Here is a 22,495-nt window from a genome sequence, read left to right as displayed (position 1 = left end):
GGCGATTTTTTTTTTCTTTCCTTCCTCTTTTCTCGTTTTTTTTCTTTTGGGCCTGTCCCCCCTTGTCACGGACACAGACCCTTAGACAATACCGTGACAAGTAATTTCTCAGTTTTCCCAGTCTCACCATCTCTGTAAGAGCTAAGTGACTTCATAGCATCGAGGCAGATGAGCTGAACACACTGACAGCCTGGCTAAATTTTCTTTTCAACTAACTGCAAGATAACCAGGCACATAAGAACTATACTACCCAACTTGCAATTAATTGTTAGTTTGCCTAGACACCCACCTGTGGTCAGAGCACACGACTTTGTTTAACCGCCCAGCAATCCCAGTAAGCGGTCTGCCACCCCGTATGAGACGAACTGCAGCCCTGCAGCAGGAGCTCCTGTCTCATGGGAGAGACTGAAATGTCAGCGTGGAAATAAACAAAGCTCAGCTCAACACAGAGTGAATCTGTCAAATATTACAATGACTCCTGCCCAAACAGATTTAGGCAAAGGGTGTGCAGATTTAGCCGGCGGTCGTGCACTAAACTGAGCTCCCTTCAAACTCCCTCACATGCTAACCGTTCTCCAGGCACTCCAGGAGCAGGCCTGGCCGCCTCCTCCCACAGGGGCTCAGATACGCTCTGCCAGCTCCAAAGCAAACAAGACCGTCACCGCTAAGAGCAGGGGAGAGCAGTCAGCTGGAAGTGGCGGCAACCACTGGGAGCCCTAATAAAGTGCCTCAGAGAAACAGCTCTGGGCTGACACTGAGTAACACAGGCTGTAGTAAGTGTTTCCTCAGCCTTACTCACCCACCTGAACAGGCATCTGACCTTGCTTAATATGGCCAGCTTTTCTTCAGTGCTCTATTACAGTAGTGGAAAAGCAATTCTATTCCTCAGGTGCCGTTATACCAGGCACAGATGATTCAGTCTTGTTTATTTTCTCAGGATTCAGAGGGATTTCTATTCCTAGTCACTCACGTAACAACAAAGTCAAGTTGTTACATGCTGCTACGGACAACAGTCTGCTATTACGAAATGAAGTTTCCTCCAAACACACTTTGCTGCTCAATATTTCAGCCCTCTGCATGTCTGGACTTGAAAGATAAAAGAAAAAAAAGCTCTGCCTAGAGCAATAATTTTCAGAGTAAAATTCAGTCAGAAAACTTCAGCTTTCTCAGGGGCCCGTGCTGAGAAATGCAGCTCCCAAATACAGCTCTTCCTCCCTTCAGAGCTTCATGTGTCACAAAGGTCCAACCCTGCAGCACGGGGACTGAGGGTTCAAGGGTCAGTGTTCTTCACTGCCTTCTGGTTTGTGTATCTCAAGAGTGGAAAGATAGTTTACAGCTGTCATTTCAGTAATTAAGTGGTAATCAGCAATAAACCAAGATGCAGTCTCAGTTATATCTACAGTAGTTATAGTACATTGAAGAATTCCCAGCTATGAGTAATACTGAATTACATCGTAGCAATATCCCCATCAGTACATCTAGGAGTCACATAACCACAGTCCTACATTATCAGGTAAGAAACCTTCCTGAGATTACAAAGAAAAAAATGCAACATTTTACTTATTTGCATACAAGACAGTTTACAAAGCAAATATTTATTCATTGCATACTTCAGATAGTCACACACCAGTGAGTTTTTACTGAGCACACGGTAACAAACCAGAACGACTACATTATAAAGCAATTAGTCTATTATACGCTAACAATCCCTTTCAGAAAAAAAAAAACACAACACAACAGAAAACCAAACAAAATAAGGGGTTGAAAAGTGAACCACGGTGCAAGAAAAACCCAATGGCTTAAAAACAGAATGACCGCCCTCATCCTGATTGCAAGTTTGATTGGAATGTGTGTATATTCCCCTCTTCATGGAACAAAACATGCTGACAGCTACAGGTGACGTGCTGATTGAGTTCTGCTGTGCAAATGTAACCATTCAATGAAACACAATTTTGAAAAGCAAAAAGCTCCTGTAAATGCATTTACACAACAACTGCAAATACACAGTGTAGTGAAAAGCAACAAAGCAAACTCCTCCATAGCTCATGCAACTTAAGCTCAGCTGCCATTACACCAGAGGCCACTTTGCATGAGGTTCACTTCAATATTATTCCTTTGAGCAACCCAGGTAACCGAAGCGCTTACCCGCTCCCAAAGAGAGCACTTACAGCACTCTGCAGCCCCATTTCCAGTTATGCTTCATGCAAGCTACAAAGTTGCATCGGAAACTATAACCTTTGCCATCAAAAGAAACAATGAGAAGCCCCGCATCATTCTGGGAGCTATTTCTCCATCTTTACAACACTTGTGTTTCAGTTCCAAACACACAAAAGCTTGAAAACATGCATTTCAGAGCAGTTTAAGACACTCAGGATGTTCACACTGAAAGCTGAATGTGCAGAACAAAACCTCTCTGGATAAAAGGAACTATTGAGGAGGAATAGAACAAAGGAAACTAAAAAGTATGCTAACAGAGCGTATGTGTTAATGGAAGACACCAGAGCCCCATGTAAGCAAGCAACTTGAATACACCTCAGCATGTACTTCTCCAGTTATGTTAAATGAGTTTTTATATTTTTTTCCTCCATAAAATAATGGAGATTGTTTTCTAATGTATTTGGTAATTACTACCAACATGTAGTAATTAAAACATGTTAAAGTATCATGCTGACCCAGAATCCTGCACATTATGATAAAAAAGGATCCCATGTTTGTTAATCACACCACAGTCAGAATGCCCTGTATCCCATCAACCCAAAAGAATAACAAAAAAGCAAACTTTCCAGTTTTCTTCACCAACAGTTACCTTCTCAATTTTGTCTATTTTTCACCATTTGAACCCTTTCCAGTACCTTGAATTCATCAGTTAAGCCATCACATTATGTGGTCATGAGGCCAACAGACTCAAAATCCACATCCATTTTTATCTGCTAGGAAAGCAGTTTTTTTGGAAGGATGGCCTCCTCGAAACTGGAAAATTTTTCAGTGAGGGTCTTTTTGGCATATGGTAACAGAAGACGTCACACAAATTCATGCAAGGAAGCATGAATGTTGCTTACTGCTTACCACTTGATGATCGGAGATGAGTAAAGTAGTCTCAGTGCTGTTTAGACCCTGCCAAGGGCATCATGGGAAAAACATAACTTTGTTAGCAATGATGCAAAGGATGCTTTAAAAAGAAAAAACTATTTGAGGAGAAACAGTTTGGCTTCTGGTTTAAGTCACTACAAAGCTATTCTGAGTGACGGTTGGATTTTCAGTTCAGATAGTCCAAGTTTGAGCAGAACTCTACTTCCTCAGGTAAGCGGGTCCCTAGCCCACAGAGATTACAAGTTCACTGACTTTTTCAACTATTTTCAACTAAAACTTTACTTGAGAGAAACTACACAGGTCTATTCATCTAATTTTGTGAAACAAACAAACACTACTTTTGATCCTGCTTATGCTGAACTAATGCAAATACACATTTTTCCATTCTTCATTAATGAGACCATCTATGAGTATTTGTTTACCTAAGCAAAAATACCCTTTTCTGAACTCAGCCAAATAAACAGAATCAAACAAAAACAATCTTTTTCTGGCAAAGAATCCACATGAGAAGCAGTGCTCATACAATGGTCCCACTGTACTCTTATCCTAAGATAGTCTGAACAGGACTTACAAATCTAACCCTTGTGTTACTGGTGCTACTGGAAAAACCCAGCTGAAAGTGAGCCAGCAGTATGCCCGGGTAGTCAAGAAAGACAACAGTGGAAAGAAACGCAGAGATGTGGCACTGAGGGACATGGTTAGTGGGTATGGTGGATGGGTTGGACCAGATGATCTTTGAGGTTTTGTCCAACCTTCATGATTCCATGATTTGTGAGCAATGAACACCGAGATACTTAATTGGAAAGTTTTCTCCAGTTATGTTCTGAAAATATCAGCTATGTTAAGTACAGTACAAACTGGAAACCAGTGGAGGAACAGCCTTGCCTGTCAGTGCTCTCCTGAGGCTTCTGACCTGCCCTTGTCCATGGCAGCAGCCATCTTCCACCTCTCCTTCCTGTACTGCCTCTGCTCACAGCTTCCCATCTCAGCCATGATTAGATGTCAACATGGGCCTTAGCCTTTCTTGAAGAGCTGCCCACACAGCTTTACTCAAAAACAGAACTTGAATACATCTAGTGAAAGAGTACGCTGTGAAATGAGAACATACATCTGGCAAAGTCTAGTCCTTGGTACACTCCTATGCATTTTTGTGAACTGCTTTCCTGCTAATCTAGGGAACTTATTTCACTCTCAGTACAACTGTCTGAAATTAAGTCATGGGAGCTAGGTGTTTCATTGTTGCTGACAGTCAACATACCTTTTCTTGCACATTCAAACTCCTGTAGAGAGACCACTTTTTCACTACGTGATGAAGTCTATGTACTGCACAGCAGGGCATCTGTCTTGATAAAGTATAATCCCCAGAACAAGAACCAAATAGTGCTTTCAGAAACACTCAAATAGCCCCAATTTCTTCAAAAAAAGCTAAAAATCAAACACTTTGACACCAGTGGTAGCAGTGTTCACCTGGTCCTTCGTACTTCAAAATCTTCCTTCTTAAGTCTAACATATTCTCCCTCTACAGTATTCCTCAGTATATTCTTCTTACAGATGTAACTAAACTACAAATGAATTTGTGCTTCCATCACCCACAAAACATGCTATCAAATGGAATGGACTCATGGTATATTTTTTCTTCTCTCATTGCACAAGTATTAAGCAGAGGGAAAACAGATTCTCAGTTTTTATTTCATTCATTTTCCCATTTGTCTGAAATGTCTTTCAGACTCATTTACGTATTTCTTGGAACAGGAATTCTATAAAGGCTAATTTAGTAGATTCAGCTTCAAGACTGAATTAGGACAGTTGTCTATCCCTAACAGGAGTGGCTGTCTGTGAACTGATTTCACAAAGACATAATTGGAAACAGATCCCTTTGCAGCACCTATCTGAAAACATTCCTACCTTGTCCCTTTTTTCCCCTTTCCTGTCTGCTGTTTGCTGAAAAATCTCCTTGCCTCCGTGCATGACAAAGTATCTAGGAAATGATTCATGCTGTAAAGCTTCTAATATCCAAGTCTGTTGAACTCTAAGCGCCCCTTGTTTCTTTTGGCCTTGGGAGTGAAGTGAAAAAAAATAAGGAGACTCAATAGGAAGCAGATGAGAAAAGAAAAAAAAAAGTAGCAGCAGATGAAAGCACAAATGCAAAATCGTAAGGAAGGACCACAAGCACCGCTGACGGCAGATGTGATTGCTTTTTGAGTCCTGGACTTCACCTGACTTTTGTATATGTGTTGTCAGGCTTCACCACAGACTGCTTTTCACCTTATTTTTTGTTGTACTTCCACTGTTCCTCACATACAAATCACTTTAATGTACAAATTGCAAAAGTCACAAATATGCCCTGTATAGGAACTGCTGAGTCATGGTCTGAACCACTGGTTGAGCACCTGAAGGACAGACCAGTCAGCCCTGGGAGCACAGGTGAAGGCAATTCACCTGTGCAACCAGAAGGGGTGGAGCCTGGCTCCACCCCTCTTAGGCCTCATTTAAGGGCTGACTGCCCCTGAGGAAGGATCTCTGCCTGGAGATCCCTCCTTGGTGGGAGCCTTTTCCTGCGAGCCCCAAATCTTCCGATCCGGGTGAGCGCTGTATTTTCCTTCCACCTTTTGTAACGCTGTTTCCATTGCGTTAGTCCTGCTTATTGCTACATTTGGCGAGCCGGGCAGGCTGTACTATTGAAATGGCTTTCCTTTTGAATGTCTTTAAGTGGGCCAAGGGGGAGAACATCGTCCCTCTAGATAAAACCTTGTTGGGGCACATCCCAGGATTTCTGGGTTCACCCTTCTATGAACTGGCAGCCATAATTGAAAACTGGGGTCCCTTACGGGATAGTGGGAATATTTCCCAATCACCATCTGGCATAGCAAAATATTTTTATGGATTAGATAAAGATATCCTGATTATAAAGGAACGCCGACTGGCTGCATCTACTGTAGCATGGCCCCTCTTAATGGCTCTAAATCGTGCAGAACTTTCAAATAATACTTTAGAAAATGATCCCTCCTTGGTGGAAGCCTTTTCCTGCGAGCCCAAAATCTTCTGATCTGGGTGAGCGCTGTATTTTCCTTCCACCTTTTGTAACACTATTTCCATCATGTTAGTCCTTCTGATCGCTACATTCCGCTACATTGTGGATAATGTTTTCTCTTTTGAATCTAGATGTTATCTCTCCCAGTCCTCCGTGCTGCTAAATTAGCTACGAGGCCTTAGGTCTACTGCTGCTAAATATGCCATTATCCTAAGTTATGTTTTTGGGGTTTTTTTTTTGGGGGGGGGGGGAAGAGAAAAAAAGACAGTGGAAGTATGCTTTAATTGTGACCTGATGAAAATTCAGGTAACTCTCTTCCACTAATCTTTTTATGATTGAATTCCATTTCTGTTTTAAAAATCACTGGTGTTAAATGGTTTTGAGACTTCAAGTGTTCACACAAAGTACACCTTAGGTCTACTGCTGCTAAATATGCCATTATCCTAAGTTATGTTTTTGGGGTTTTTTTTTGGGGGGGGGGGGGAAGAGAAAAAAAGACAGTGGAAGTATGCTTTAATTGTGACCTGATGAAAATTCAGGTAACTCTCTTCCACTAATCTTTTTATGATTGAATTCCATTTCTGTTTTAAAAATCACTGGTGTTAAATGGTTTTGAGACTTCAAGTGTTCACACAAAGTACACCTAAGTTGCAGGAACATAGGTTTAAGTACATGATTAAGTAACAAAACATATACCCACCTATCACCAAAGTAAATTTGTAAAACAGAAAAACGTACTAGCTGCCAAAACAACAGAGCGCATTGACCTGAGTTCCAATGGGTCTTGCAGAAAGAGAAGAGACAATGGGTTTTCTCACAACCCAGGACTGATGGCCCTACTCAGCTGCTACAGGAATGCATTAAGGATGACAAAGGCAGGCTAGCAAGGAACTGAGGGAAAGTAAATTATTTCAGTTTATAAAGAAGAAATTGAAGTTGTGAAGACATATCAAGATAAAGGATCAGCATTAGATGAAAAAAATGAAGGCTCTGTTACTGTTGGAATCAATTCATGGAAACGTTTCACCTGGATATAGAAGGACAAATCATCACAATCTAAGGCTGTCATGGCTGATTATAGCGCTGGGCAAGAAGACTAGGAACAACTATATAACATTATGCCAAGTTCATGTATAAAAAGCAAAACCTGAATGAATGAGTTTGTGTTAAGGGATACAGGGTAGGGTGATGTGAAGCAGAGAGAAGTATTAATTTAAATGAAACAAGTGTCAGATGACTAGCTGACCTAAAGAAACAACCTATGCCAAATATGCTGTTTCCTCTTAGAGAGAGGTCATTAAGTCAACTACTGACATGTTAAGTATCACAAAGAACTGTCATACTAAGAACAAATTAAGAAAAATTACTAGGTAAGGAACATGTATAAGTAGAAAAAGAGAGAAAATAGAGCATGAATCAACCATGAAGAAATTTTGGGAGGATAACTAGGTATATCTTTCACAAGCAGACTACCTCCCAGACAAGAAAATGCTGAAGATGAAAGCTTCCTTTTCTGTAACATTTGAACACATCAAAAAAAGTTCAAATCCCATGTCCTCAAACATTAAATACGCCACACACCCTTTCTCCCATGTCGCCTGCCCTTTCCCATGTCTTAAGTCATGAATTGAATTCTTTCAGGTCTTGGTGGAATATGTCATCTTCATCTAAATGCAGGCACTCAAAAGGAACTTGGAAACGGCTTCAGACTCTGCTGCCTATCATGGTACAATGATTCATACACTGTAATTTGAGATCACGTCTGCCTGGATTCAGTTAAGTATTTGCTGTGTCTGTTCAACAAAATTTTTCCTGGAGAAGAAGATTACTATGGGCCTCATACAATAGATGGAGAGGAAGCAGACTGAACATGCTAACAGATGAAACATGGTAGATTCATAAAAAGCATTTGGGTGATATGGTGCATGTGCTAGCAAGACAAAGACCTGTGTAGTCTATGAAGGATGTGGTATTCTGTCTTCACAGGATCAACTTTAAATTTACCTCTTGAAGGTAGATGAGGAAAGGTACTTTAGAAACGTAGCAGAACTACACTTTGCCAGCACTCACTTCCATGGTACCCTTTCTGACTTTCTGATGAGGGCTCATAGGCAACTTAAGACTGCACTTTAACAAAGTAGCTATTGCTGTTCTTATCTAAAACTCTTCCTATCCTCCTCTAAACATACAACAATTAAGAAATTAGACAACAGAGATTAAAACACCAATTTCAAAAAATTTTTCAGAATTCTTTTTAATCTCTTTCTTAACTGAATAGTATACATGTACCTCTATTTATTTACTGTGTACTCTGTATTAAGCAATGAGGCACTGAGAAAAATGAGTAAATGGTGATGCATTTTGGATTACACATCTTGCAAGGGAGAGGTATTCTTATAAATCACACCTTCTTTCGGCTTTCTCATGAACAGCTGCACTGTTAGAAATGCCTACAGCACAGGAATGGAATTGTTCCTTGGTTCTCTAGTAGCGTAACACACAGCATAAAACCAAGCACTGGCTTTGTGGAGAAGCATGGTGTTTTTCCCATTAACCAAACACTGAAGTGACCATGTGATTCTTCTTTCAAGACTGATACTGAAAGTGCTGTAAAACCCCAAACTGTTTTCCACTACTGTTAATGCTGTTGTGTTGTGAAGTTTCTCAGAAAGCAGCAGCATAACTTTCATAGTTTTTCAAAACACTAGAGGAAGAAAAAAACACTTACATGGATAAAGATGTACATATGAGAAGCTAATAGCAGTGCTCTTTCTCAAAAATAATTTTATCTTTCACAGCACTGTTTCTCTCTCATCCTACCAGCAGTATGTTAGTTCTGTCTGTACTGTACCTTACCTCAGAGCCACTTGGAACTTCAGATCCTGAAGTTGAAATGGTTTCACATAAAGGTCCATTGCTTTCTTCCCCTGAAGAATATTGAAAGAGAGATCCATAAGTACATGCCTTTAAAAATATCCTTGTGTTTGAAAGCGAAGTAAAATCAGAAGGCATGGAACTATGAGCAAGCAAGAGCAACAGCTAGAAAAATATTCAGCTACATGAAGTCTACATGAATGGTTCTTTGAAGGGAGAAAACACCATGAGACAACACATTCAGCCTGTACTAACTTGCAGTCACATAAACACTTCTAACAGTAACAAACAAAGCCCATCAGCATCTTGTATTTGAGAAGATAAAATTATTCCTTGCCTCAAATGTCCTATAGGTCACTGTCTAATGAGGGTCCAACACCCAGAGCTTTGCTGCTTTGGTAATCAAAGTTCAATTATCCTGGTTGTTTTATGTTAACTATTAAATTGTTTCTTGTTGCTAAGGGATTGATGGCATATAACGTCACAATTACAGATGCCCACATAATGGAGATAGGACAGCAGAGTCAAGGATATTATCTTAAGTTGACTTTCCCACAAATATAGTTGGTCTGCCAAGGAGATTACCACTTAAATATTAACACAGTGAGGGAAATTACACTGAATACCTTTAAACCATTCTAAGAGGTTGGCTTGATCTGTGGATCTGTACCTGCTCTGTCAACAGTTTCCTCTGGAGAGCTATTCCGAGCCCATAAGCTGGGCTCTAAGAAGATTTTGTAAACAACCTTGTCCCTGCTTATCAGACAGACAGACCAGCATCCCAGTTCAGGTACCTAAATAACTCCACCACCACCAATGAAAAAGGATAAGAGGCTTTGTAAATAGCTCATCACAACCCAGAGCAGGAATCCAACAAAGCTGCCTCTTCATTGCAGCAGGGGAATTATCATGCTCCTCCTTCTGTCAGACAGCAAGGAAGCATCAATGGGTATAGCTCAGGCTGGACAGAACATCACAGCTTGGACTGGTGCACCTTCAAACAACTACAGTTAGTTTAACTCCTACCAATAACATAAACCTGCTTTTTTTCCTTCTTTTTTTAAGAGCCTGCTAATACTTCCTGTCAAATGCTCTTAAGCTGTATCTAAGCTTGCTTACAAATAATGGTCTTCCTCATTTTTAATTGTACATTTGCTGTGACGAGAAATTGGGCAATGGTAGATAATGATATAACATAGCATCCCCAAAATTCTTCAACATAAGAAACAGAATCAAGTCATGTCTAAAAAGTCTGTGTGAAAGTAACTAATTTATGTTCATTTTTCCTATCCGATTACATCATAAATGCTACACTCTAAGACAGAACACCAAAAACAGAACACGTTTAACGCAACAGCTTCAGAACATAACTGAACTCACATCACCTCCCAAACAACACAAACATTCAACACAAGAGAAACATGTGGCACAAAATGGGAAAATACCACAATAAGAACCTAGAAGTCTTTACTCAAAAATCAGCAACTATCAAAATATTCATAATAATTTCCTTGAGGAACTGTTTCTGCAAGAATATTCCTGAAGAGAGGCTCTACCTTGATACAGGGCTGGCTCGAAGCACACGCCAACTAGGCAGCTGCCCAGGACAGCCAAAAAGAAAGGGACAATCACCATCACTCCACTGTCTGCTTTGCCCATTGCACTCTGAAGCAGTTGGCTACTGCTTCTTTGGTTGAAGGTATCAAGTCCAGGGGTGGAAAGCCTCAATATCACACAGCTCCCCATGGCAGGAACAGCCCAGCACCTCGGCCCTGGAGTGGTGACATTCCATTTGCCTGTGCTGCTGAGATGACTTGAACCAACTCTATAGCCTACAACAGCCTTGGTGGATGCCTTTTCTGGATTATGAATTCTGTACTCGGGAAAATTTAACCCCAGGAATGAGTGTGATTAAGAGTTTTACTTTTAAAAGCTTTTTTTGGTTATTAGCTCAGGTAATAACTTACGCAAGTTGTGAGAAGAAGTCCTCTTGTTACCTAATCCAGGGGAATAAAACTGAATTAAGGCTGGTGTAGCACACAATAAGGCAGAAAGAGAGTGCAGAACCTAAATTAGCTGGGAAATACAACATAATTAAATGTTCACGCCTTGAAAAACATATAAGCAGGTTCCTAGGCAGCAAGAGAAGAAAACCCATGTCCATGTCGCTTAAGTGTCAAGAAGCCACAACCCAGAACTGCAACAAGCACCACAAATGGAAATGCTTGGTCAGTTCTTAACCAAGAGGCTTTTGAATTTAAAAACCACAAAAATAAAAGAATAAAGAAATAATGAGAATAACAACAGAGGAAACACACAGAAGGGAGGAAGGTGTAATGCTGCTTAGTACAATACCTTCTGACCGCGACCGCTTGAACTTGGTGAGAACCGCAATGTCATCTTTAAAAGGAAAAACACTTCAGTAAAAACCAAAAGTCTTAAGTCAAATCCACTTCTAACATCAAAACATTAAGTCTCCTCTATACTTCACAATAAGCCCCAGTAAACCAAACAGATGAGCCTGCAGTAGAAACAAGGGACTAGACAGAAGGCAGAGAGCAGGCTCCTCCTGAAGCCTCAGCATTTGCCTTTTTGTCCAGGCCCTTCATTTAGCAGAATAAGGAGGGATGCCGCTTTCCCATACCAGCAACAGGGAGGACTAGAAAAAAATCTTGAAAACATTTCAAGAAACTGCATTCTTATATCCAAACACAGAGTACAATGATGTACTGATAAAACCATCATCTGTAACGGAACTGCTTTCTTCTTCAACACTACGTGCTCTGTTGTATGTAAGAAGATCTAAAACCATCCATACACCAGAAAGAATGGTCTCCAACAGCCTTATGATTCCATGCACAGATATTTCTAATGCCTTAATCATACGTGTTCTGGGAGCTGTGCATTACTGGAAATGAGTGACCTTCCTATGACCTGTAATTTGCATTATTATTAACACACACTGTCCTAAACTATGCCCAACTGCAAGGCAATCTACTTATAAACTTTCAACGTCTCAATGTGAAGAATTACAGATCACTTCTATTTCAATTACAGACCTAGATGATCAACAGTAATCCAGAACAGTTCACAGAAATTAGCATTCAGGACTGAAGACTGCAGAATATAAATGTGACTGATATGGCTTTATGCAGCTTACTCCACAAATAAATGCAATTCCACCTTTGGACCTATTTGGTTAAAGAAAGTGTTTTAATATGATCAGCAACTTGTCCTTCAAAACCTGTCAATGCATTCCACGATGAAGGACCAAAAACCCTTAATGCCTAGGCACTTAACAGCTTACAGTTTCTTAAAGGTACTACAGTAGCTGCAGTTTACAGAAGGAAGCAATGCATACAGATAAGCCTGGAAGTTGCACATTTAAAATGAAATGCATGTACAGAAGGCCAAGGATGACTGACCTACTCCTTATGCAACAGTATGGCAGGAAGCGGAAAATTCTTTTTTATTTTTTAAAATCTGTATTAAGTGTAATCAAAAATTAAAATCACCAGCAAGAAAATAAACAGTGCAAAATAAATTATTTTGAGAAGTTCATCTATAAATATCTCATAAGACAAGTAAATGTTCACAGTGTTGTCACAAAAAATGTGACAAATGGCGCTGCTGGAGACCAAGGCCTTCTGTGGCCCCCTGATAGCTGGGACAAGCCAAGCAGCTCAGCTCAGCAATGCTCAAGGATGAGCACTGGAACAGAGCTGGCTGGTCCCAGGGCATAGCAGTACCCCATGTCTTAGACATTAATAGCAGCCTTCTTACTCAGCAAAAACTAGCAGGCAAAAGGGACTTTGAGACCCATTATGCGGTTCTGCAAGCCTCTTGACTCCTCAGTTCACAGATACACATGTTCCTAGCGCAATGTCTTGATGCTCCAGGTGAACTAAAACTAACAAACTTACATAAGGTAGCTACTTGCTATGAACACAACTCCTAATATTCACTCTTACCAAGGAGTCAAAGAAAATTTTATTCCTGGATGTCTTGAAGATACCATCTGAGTAAACCCTGCAATTATTCAACGACCTGGCCTTCTGAGGGGAAGAGAAGAAGCAATTTAAAAACATGGCTACTTATTGCTAAATCATTACATGATTTACAGTACTGCATCCTGTGCTCCCAAAAGATCAGCGTGGGATTACTGCTGTACTTGTCAGCTGGGACCCACTCTGACCAATTTCTACTCATAGGGAGCCTGATTCAGCAGTGAGTCACTAACAAAAATGCATACTGAAGAAATACTGCTCCAGAATAAGGTCACTCATTCCACACAATGACTATTTTAAGTGCTTCCATATCTCAGAAAAACACGGCTTTAAAATGACTTAACTGAACTTACACGTATACTGACCAGCTCCTCCCAGTTCACATCCCTGCCCTGCAATGAAGCAAGACTTGCTGCACCCTGGTTCCCTGGGATCCCTGGAAGGGAGCCACAGCACAGCCTGACTGGATTCTCAAGCTGGATGACAACGTTGCGTAGGGGAACTCGGACCTACCCAGTCTGCTGGCTCGCCAGCAAGTTCAATAAGCGTTATTACCTGGCATCATCTGAAGAGCAACAGCTGCTCTCTTGAACAAAAGATTCCCGCTCAAGTTTACGCTTGAAGTGGTTTATACACACTCAGAGCTGCTCCTAAAAATTTAAAACTATACCTAAACAGTAAAAAAGTTAAATTTCCTATAGATCCAAGATAATTTAAGAGGAATATATGAAAAGAACTTTATGATTCCCTTAAAAAAAACAAACCACCTTCAATTATTATCTACTTCATGCCCATACTAATTTACATCAGGAGTTTAATTATTAAATGGGCGATTCCACAGAACAGGTGTTTATCAACACATAGGTAGCAAAAGAAAAAAAAAGTACTTTAATGGACAAAAATATGGGAGAAAAATCTAACTAACAAAATCTCATAATTTGGAAGAAATATAGTCCTTAGTTCCAATCTCTAGTATAATAAATGGGTACTTTAATTTAGAACTTGAAGTTTACTCCTAGATGCCTTCTTTTTATAAAATCCATAAAACCTCCCATCTTGATTAGAAGACACCAAGCTTAAGAAGTAAGATTTATGTAAATCTGTTTTTAGCAAAAAACCACAAGCATAGTGTTGTAATACAGAACTTGAATGACATTTTTATGTGGTTAAGGCAATAACTACTACCACATTGTAAGTCCTGTCTCTGTCACTGCATCAAATATGCTGTGAGCACTGAACATGGCATTTGTACCTTCCAGGTCCCATCATTTTGCAGAATGGCACAAGTAAATCAATAAACAGGTTCAAACGCAATTAGAAGAGAAAGCCGAGACCAGAGACAGTTGGATAAAGCCAGGTATTTTTACATGTGTAAGATTTAGGTCTGTAAGTAAGGGGGGGACTGGATGGCAAATAAGCCTCAGAAGTGCAGGGTGGTAGAACAGCAGCCTGCATTAGTCCTGGCAGCTTCTGAAGGACTACGGCCGTGCTTGTTTGCATTTAGACTATTTATATGCCGAGGGCCATTTTTCATCAGCACTGACTGCAGAAGCAGACAAGCAGCTCAAGCAATGGCCGTGCACATATATGGAAATGCCAGGTGCATGCTGATCGCACTCCAGAACAGAGGAAGAACGGGCAACTGTGCTATCGCTTTTCATCACAGCTCAAGGGAATTAGAAGCACTTCAGAAAGTGTTAAGTACAGGCTTGCTTTCGTAGAGCCCCATTGAAAACCTCACAGTATTATTCATTCATGGATTGTTCCAATTTCCACTGAAATGTAATTGGGAAACAACACCATCTCTGATTTCTTTCAGCCTCTGTAATAGATCTCAGAAGCGGTGGGGGTCCCCAGGTACTGTTCACTCCATGGATACACATTACATCCTTGCACGAGGAATCTCCTACAGAGACTGTCTGAGAAAAGCAATACTAACAGTGAACTATAGATGGGGCAACAGTGGGGAAAAACAGGATGGGGAGAGGAGCAGCAAGAACTACAAGGAACATACATGACTTGTACCTTTACTAAGTAAAAAGCACTATGAACAACTACATCACCCATTTACTGTCTGCTGGCAGTATTCCTCAGCTGCCTGCTGTGCTTAATTTCAGATGTACAATGGATTTCACCTACAATTCTTTGTTCCTTCCGGTCCCCGTACTCTGCTTCAGCGCCCTTTTGGTCATGCTTCCAATGACATGTGCCATGAAGAATTTTGCTTCACTTTCTCTTAACATATAAACATATTGGCATGTGAGTTTGCAACACAGTGCTTTCTATTCAAACCACTCAAACAAAATAGAGTAAGCATGGAAGTCATAAAGAAGTGCCAGGGAAACATTTCCCACCAATCAAGAAAATAAGCAGGGTGGTATGCCACCGCTCCCATCACTTATGGTTTCTGATGTAGACACCAGCTGATTAGCAGGACCAAAATAGCAAAGACATCTAACTTTTTGATGGTCTATGAAATACATCTGCTTGTCATTACTTGTCAGCGTGGTATATTTCCAGCACACTGTAAACTGGGCAAATAGAAGCTCTCCGATTTCCCACCTGATAGTTAAGAAAACCCTTTTGAATAGCAAACCACTGGGCCTTTTCTAATTTAGGACTAGTGCAGAAAATTAAAGACCAGCCATCTGCACCATGAGCCCTACCCACAACGCTTGCTGGCATTCCGCTGTCTTGCCAAAGGCCTCAGATTTCACACTTAAGAATTGCATTGTGTTACATTAGGAAAGGTAATTACTGCTTACAACACACAACCACAGTTGCACAGGGCACACATCTCTGCACTGATTCAGACAGCCTGCCTTACCCTAGGCCATCTCAGCAGCTGCAGCCAACTCAGCTGCCAGCACACCTTCACTCAGCACACACCAGGCTACAGCAACCAACACCACATGTCTAACAGCCCCAAGTTCTTGCAGGAGGTTCATCAAGGAAATATGAACATGCCAAGTAACCAAGTCCCAACTTAGAGCCAACCCCACCCCTCCAAGAATTCATCTCCACAAACAACTCGTGACATTTTATTCAGCTTTCCGCATCTTCAGCTAACATCTCAAAATCTTTTACATAGCTGTATTATAATTGCAAGAGGCATCCCTATCAGGAGGGCACAGAGACCCTTCTTCCCTTTCTTGAACCTCCACATGCGCACATGTGAAAAGCTATTCTGAAATACAGCGAAGGTGCTGCTAGACAGCCCCAAAATAACAATAAAAAATAGTGGAAAAAGTTCACTGCATCTCCACCTTGCCACATAATGTAAGAAAAGCATGGCAACAGTTGCATGCCAGATGATATTACTGATACTTCTTAAACTATGTTTATGGTAGGAGACCTGCTGTTCTCCTCCACCTGTAGACACAATTCATTAATTAGACACTACGTGCGAAGAAATATTTGTGCCAAACTATCTGCCAACAGTAACTTTAAAAGTGCATTTTCAGCAGAGTTGCTGCATCTTATCCCAGTTTTCCCTTGCATCCCAGTAGTTATTAATCACTTCTGTGGAGATGTTAAGGTGCCCTTCCAGTTTTTGATACTGTTATCTCAAATTCTGTGGAGTACACACTTTGCTCAAAGTGCAAACAGCAGAAATCCACATTGTAGCTCTGCTTTCAGTTCTTAACAGGTGCTGGCTAATGTCAGACAGGCTGCGCTGATCTGTAAAATAAAAGCAGTAACTTAGCATTTTGTTTATAAGTGAAGCTGCAACCCCTTTTTTTATTTACATGAAAGCTAAATAGCACTCATCTGAGATGGGAGAAACAGGTCAGTTCTCTTGTACTTGACTGAATCCAGCTGTATATCCCAGCTCTCAGAAGAGCAGCCACATCATTCCACATAACTGCCAGGGGACAAATAAGGCAGGTGAGAGCACTTAACCCTTCCTATGGAGCTGCTCCACTTTGCCAGCCAATGGGCTGCAGAAAAAGTTCACAAACAGTGATTTTCATCTCACATACAGGTTAAGCATTATATGTTTCCTTCATCAGTCCAAAGGAGAACCTTTATTTTTTTTTGACACAGTCTCTGAATAAAATTAATATTTAAACACTGGAGTGGGATATAATTCATTAAAAGCACCATGGCAACATTATCTTACTGTGTACACCAAGACAGAAAGTGATATTTTGCAAGTTGTTGGAATCTGTTCCACAAAGCAGGTTTTCCTGCTACAAACTGTAGTTTTCTGTTTAAACAAAGCCTACCTGATGGATATCCAACACGTATTTAAATTGTGCCTGGCAGTGACATCTCTGCCAGTAAAGAAATGCAGGAACTGTATGTTGCTTGGTGAGGCTAATGGCATCTTTTCTCACTTGCCTTTTCTACGCTGAACTATGCCTCAATACGTTGGAGCTTTTGATTTCAATACCTGGGAACGCTCTTTCAAACAGTCTTTGCGTTAATTAATCCTCCAGTTTAGTCCTGTGGGCGATAACCCACTCAGAGTTTCTACAGATAGATCAGAAGTTATTATTCCCTCAGTAATTAAATACAGCTGTAGTTTTGAACACAGGCCTATATTTTCATTTTAAATTATGAGTATGAATCAATTTCAGTTAAGTAAGTAACATTCTCTTAGGCAACAGCAGTACTTGGCCCTGAACAGCGATGCGTTCTTAGCAGTCAGCACAAGTGCTGTTTGGAAGTCACAGCATCAACCTCCCCTGGTACGTTTCTGCCTTTCTCAGGGGGAACATGAGCGAGATGACATAGCACCTCGGTGAGTATTTGAGTGGGGAGCAGCCAGGTACCTTTTAGAAAGATGAGCCATGGCAACAGTCCAGTTCCCTACTACTGAAAGGGAACGTGAATAACCTCTTTCTGCCTTGCAGAGCAGAAGTTGGATTTGGGCTCACCCTTGCGTGTTCCATACACTTAAGCTGCATTCATCTGCATGGGTTTGCATCTCAAAACACAGCACAGAGCCAATTGCCAGCTTCCAGAAGGTCCACAGAAGCTGTAGCATTGGTATCTTAAGCAGAAAATATAATGCTGAAAGGCAGCACAGAGATAAAGAAACATTCCTAACAACACACTGTGTCTTCTTCCTTTCACACTTACATTGGAATTTTGCAAGTTCACTTTTATTTTTTTTAATATTTAGGTAGCTGCCATGCATCTTCAATGAAAAGCAAAATCACACGCTTCCAGGTGGAAGTTATTACCTCACGCTAGTCTCATTCAGAAGGAAGCAACAGAACTTCCTCTGCGGTAGAAGGTTTGGCACAAGAGCTACCAACACAGAGTGCACACTCAACTTTCTGCTGCCAGTAAGAAGCTTTTCACTCCCATAACTTGTTCTTCAGCATTCAAGTTTAATGAATGCAGTAGCAAACCAGAATTAAATACACAATGTTCTATCAAGATATGAACGTGTCTTTAAAGCAAAAATGCAGCATTTCCTTTTCCTTTTGCCTTTTTCCTATTTACTCTCACCCAGCCACTACTGCGTGATGGCACATCTGGCATCTGTGGCTGGAGGCCTCTTTACGAGGTTACCTTAGGAGCACAAAGCATTCATTTAGATCTTGGAGAAGCCTCGGTGGTGATAGATGCACATTGCTAACTTTTGCAGACCGTAGCTGGAAGGGAAGCTTTTATTTATTGTAAATCCAGACCTTTTTTTTTTTTAGACAACACATGAGCAAGCTTCTAAAACTCCACTCCCTTTAGCCCATATTAAGTTCTTTACCTGTTTTAGAAAAGCATTTGATTAAAAAGTAAATTGAACTGGTGTGTGATTGCATACACAGTTATGTGCCAATGAACGGTGTATGTCGCTGTATCACCCTCATCCACTGAAACCCCTCCCAACTCCTTAGGTTCGAGGTTTACGACTTAAAAAAAAAAAAGCCCAACACAAGACACTCATGGGAAAATGGAGTGCTGCAGAACTAAGTTTACATTCCTGACTTTCAGCATCACTCCTTGCATGGTTACCACGTATTGGGTAAACACGATTCCGTTTCCAGCTCCTTCAGGAAAGCAGGCCGGCTCAGAGGGCAGCCCGGAGCCAGCCCAGCTCCGTGCCGGCGGTCGGCGGGACGGGCCGTGACTCAGGACTCCCTGCAGGGCTTGGGAAGTGCCCGGCAGGCAGCAGTGCCACAGATGGCACACGGAGAGCTCCCACTTGGCTGCCCCTCAGCGCCCGCAGCTCCTGCTGGGTAGCACCCACAGGCATCGCTTTCTGAAACAATTGTGTCAAGGGTTTTGGAAACCACACTGTTGCTGGAGATGTTTAAAACGTGCTTTCCCGAAGAGATGCGATGCCACGCAGCTCGCAAGAGAGAAGCATCTCCCAAGGCCGAGCTTCAGCACACGGGGCGGTGGCTCTTTCATGCCGGGGGGTCTTCGCTTCTGGGTCCAGTAGCAAAGCACGGCTCCCATCGTATTTTCATAAAGACCCTTCCACGGCAGCGCGCTACCTCACACCCAACCCCGCCCCGCGCTGGCAGGGCGCAGCCGACCCCCGCACCCCGCGCATCCCCTCCGAGCGCTTCAGCCCACTCACCCCGCGCTGGCAGGGAGCGGCCGCGGGGCTGCCACGCAAAGGCGCCGTCCCGAAGCCCCCTCCTCCCTCGGGCCCCTCGTGGTGCGGGCACCGCCGCCGCGCTCCCGCTCGACCCCAGCCCTTCCGCGCGGCCCCGCACCTACCGTCGGCCGACAGGGCCATCTCGATCAGCGTCTCGTTCGCCTTCTTGCCCAGGCGGTTCATGGTGGCTGTCTCCGCGGCCGCTCTCACCCCGCTCCCTGCTCGCCCGCCTCCCGCAGCCCAGCGGGGTGAGTCAGGGCCGGCGATGCATGCGCAGTACCGCGGGGCGGAGCGGGGAAAGCCGGGGCTCCCCGTGGGGAACGGCCGCTCGCTTTGGGCCGCCGCTTCCTCTCTCCTTTCTTCCCTCCCACGGGCTCCTCCCGCTGTGGCAGCCCGGCGCGGAGCTGCACTCAGACACCGACATTTTGGCTAGGGCGGTGCCCGGGCATGGCATGCATTATCACCCCTGGGTGTTCGTTTTTTTTTTTTTTTTGGTTTGTTTGTTTGTTTGTTTTTCCAGGAAGAATAAAGCTATGACTGAAAAAGACCCACAGGTTGAGAAACGCGGGGGGCCATTTTGTGGTCCATTTGGGTACAGCAATGGCCCCTGCGGCCCCCCAGCATGGCCAGCTCCCGCCTGCATCCCTCAGAGTATCACCCCCATTTTCTCATCTCTACAGTAAAGAGGGGTTGTTTCCAGCCCTCTGTTGGCTCAGTGCATTTGTTTCACCGCAGGGCAGATCTCAAGGCCTTCCTAGGGATTAATTTTCTGTACATTCAGATTTTCCCGACTTAAGTAACAATTTTGTGCAACAAGATGCAACAGCAGTTTCAGGGCAGGATTTCTCAATCACAGAGCTAATCAAGTCAGGCAGGTCGAGCCGCTCAGTTTCAGCACCAGGCTGTGCTCGGCTCTCCATGCAGCATTAGGCCTTTGTGGCATTGCTGAAGTGTATTCCTGAAGTATATTTTTAGACAGGAGCAAGGCCTAAAAATACATCTGGTGGCTCTCCAACATCTGCGATGCTCGGTTTGGCTTTTGATCACAGGATGCATGGTGTGGGGACAAAGCACAAGTCTGGACAACTCACAACAGCGTGCAATTCACCAGGTCACAATGCTCAACTCAAAGGCTGCATTTTCCAAGTCTTTAATTTTATCAGAGCTTTAAGTATAGGAGAAGTGCTGTTATGCCCTGTAGCAGATGTAATTAGAACTCTGTGTTTAGCAAACAAGGACATCAGTGACCATCCCTGATTTGTGCCTGTTAGTGACAGACACCCCACCCAGCACGTGAAGCTGCCCGTATCTACACCCGTGTGAGTGCTCCAGGGGTGCTTTGCAAGTTTCTGTAATTGGACAAGTGCATGGTTTCTGGAAGCACTAAATTTGTGTAAATTACATGGTGGCTCATGTCAGGGACAGACATCTGCACTATGAAAGACGTTGTGTCCGTGGCAGGCACGCAGGAGGTACATGCAATACCCAGCATTTAGGTTTCATGTCTATTCTGAGTTTAAACAGCCAGCGTCTTTCTTGGTTTCAGAGCATGCCTAAGTGATACAGGATTATTCTTCCTTCAGAAGACACAGCCCTTTTTCTCTCCCCTTGCATTTTCACTGACGATCATAAGCCTATATATGCAATGAGTCCGGTCAAACTGTGAAGGTGACCGATCTTCTTCTTCTGACTTTTCAGTTCTCTGACTCATTGCAAGCAATAGGTACTGCCAAAATAAAGAAATGGGGAACCACACTATTCATGACAATTTTATTCCTTTAATATCAATTAAAAAAAAAACAGGAATGCCATTGTATTTTTGCACTTGGTGGTCTGGAGCTCAAACATTGTTTCTAATACAGTGTGTATATAAAACAAAAAAATAAAAATACCAGAAGACTATGAGTATATTAGCAGGCATCAGCAGAAATTGCTGGCAGTGGTTACACTTAAAATGTTCAGCAGCAAAACGTAATCCTTAGCTGTCTATGCTAAAGGAGAGCAGATCATTTGTAGCCCTTACGAAGTCTTATACTTAGTCCTTATAAAGGCTTTTTCAAAAGCATGGAACTGGTTCAGGAGCCTTCATATTTTCAAAGCCTATACAAATGCAGAAAAATGTGAGTGTGGGAGAGCCTGGTTTTAAAGGTCTGTCTGCTCCCATCATCTCAGAGAGGTACCCCATGACCTACTCAAAAACACAGCTCATGCTCTGGGATCCTCGCTTTTGAAAGCCCTATTAGAGGACTGACTTAATTTTTAACAGCAAAGCATATTAGAATATATGGCCCCGAGTCTTAAATCATATAGAAAACAGAGCTCTTGTGCATATTAGTTAGATGCTTTGAAAAATTTTGTTGTCTATTATGTATTACATTTACTCCCAGTGGGTAGACAGAGCTTTTGGTTTTGCCTCCTGGGGACCCAGAAAATATTAAGGTAGCACGTGCTTTCAGGATTCCATATGCTGCACATAGCATATATCCACATCACAACCTCAGAAGGTGTAGTAACTTTCCGCTGCTGAAAATGTGTATTGTACATACTCAAACTCTAAACTTGCCTATGCAAAACGAGTAAGTTTTCACATCAGACTACGAGCATAAAGTTTGAAACAGATGAAATAAGAAAGTGTGAGTTTAAAATAGACGCAGCAGAAAAGGAAAGCAGCTTATCTCCTTCCCAGCCTCTGCAACCTACTGGAGGAAGCGCTGTGAACTCTCCTGTTAATGCACTCTGCTGTTACAGTTGGCACTGTAAAGAAAGGAATGTAATAGGCACTGGTCAGAGAAAAGCCTGAGGGAGATTTTAGCTTTCTGGAGATTCAGTCCAGCCTTCTTCAACTATCACTGCTTTATCTCAGCCTGTTTGGCATCTGACTCTCTATATGCAGCTTTTAAGGCTGAACACAGCTGCATGAATGCCACCCACCCC

The 22,495-nt window shown here is 42.3% G+C and overlaps 1 protein-coding gene across 6 annotated transcripts in view; it reads right to left on the bottom strand.

Annotated features, from left to right (window-relative positions):
* Positions 1-19,910, bottom strand: part of ANO5 (anoctamin 5) — a 55,811-nt gene extending 35,901 nt beyond the window's left edge. The window contains exons 1-5 of one of the 6 annotated variants that reach the window (XM_021401890.1): positions 19,684-19,910; positions 11,351-11,395; positions 10,963-10,992; positions 8,978-9,048; positions 3,067-3,114 (exon numbers count right to left, since the gene is read on the bottom strand). In XM_021401890.1, coding sequence (XP_021257565.1) covers positions 3,067-3,114; positions 8,978-9,048; positions 10,963-10,992; positions 11,351-11,395; positions 19,684-19,744 — 255 coding nt within the window. In that variant the 5' untranslated portion in view covers positions 19,745-19,910. The remainder of the gene's footprint in view (positions 1-3,066; positions 3,115-8,977; positions 9,049-10,962; positions 10,993-11,350; positions 11,396-19,683) is intronic. The other 5 variants (XM_021401892.1, XM_021401891.1, XM_021401894.1 and 2 more) reach the window with 5 other exon arrangements.

This window comes from Numida meleagris, chromosome 6 (genome assembly GCF_002078875.1).
Source record: "Numida meleagris isolate 19003 breed g44 Domestic line chromosome 6, NumMel1.0, whole genome shotgun sequence".
NCBI classification, from domain to species: Eukaryota; Metazoa; Chordata; class Aves; order Galliformes; family Numididae; genus Numida; species Numida meleagris.
Note: the sequence above shows the minus strand (reverse complement) of the source record. Positions and strands in the feature narration are given on the sequence as shown.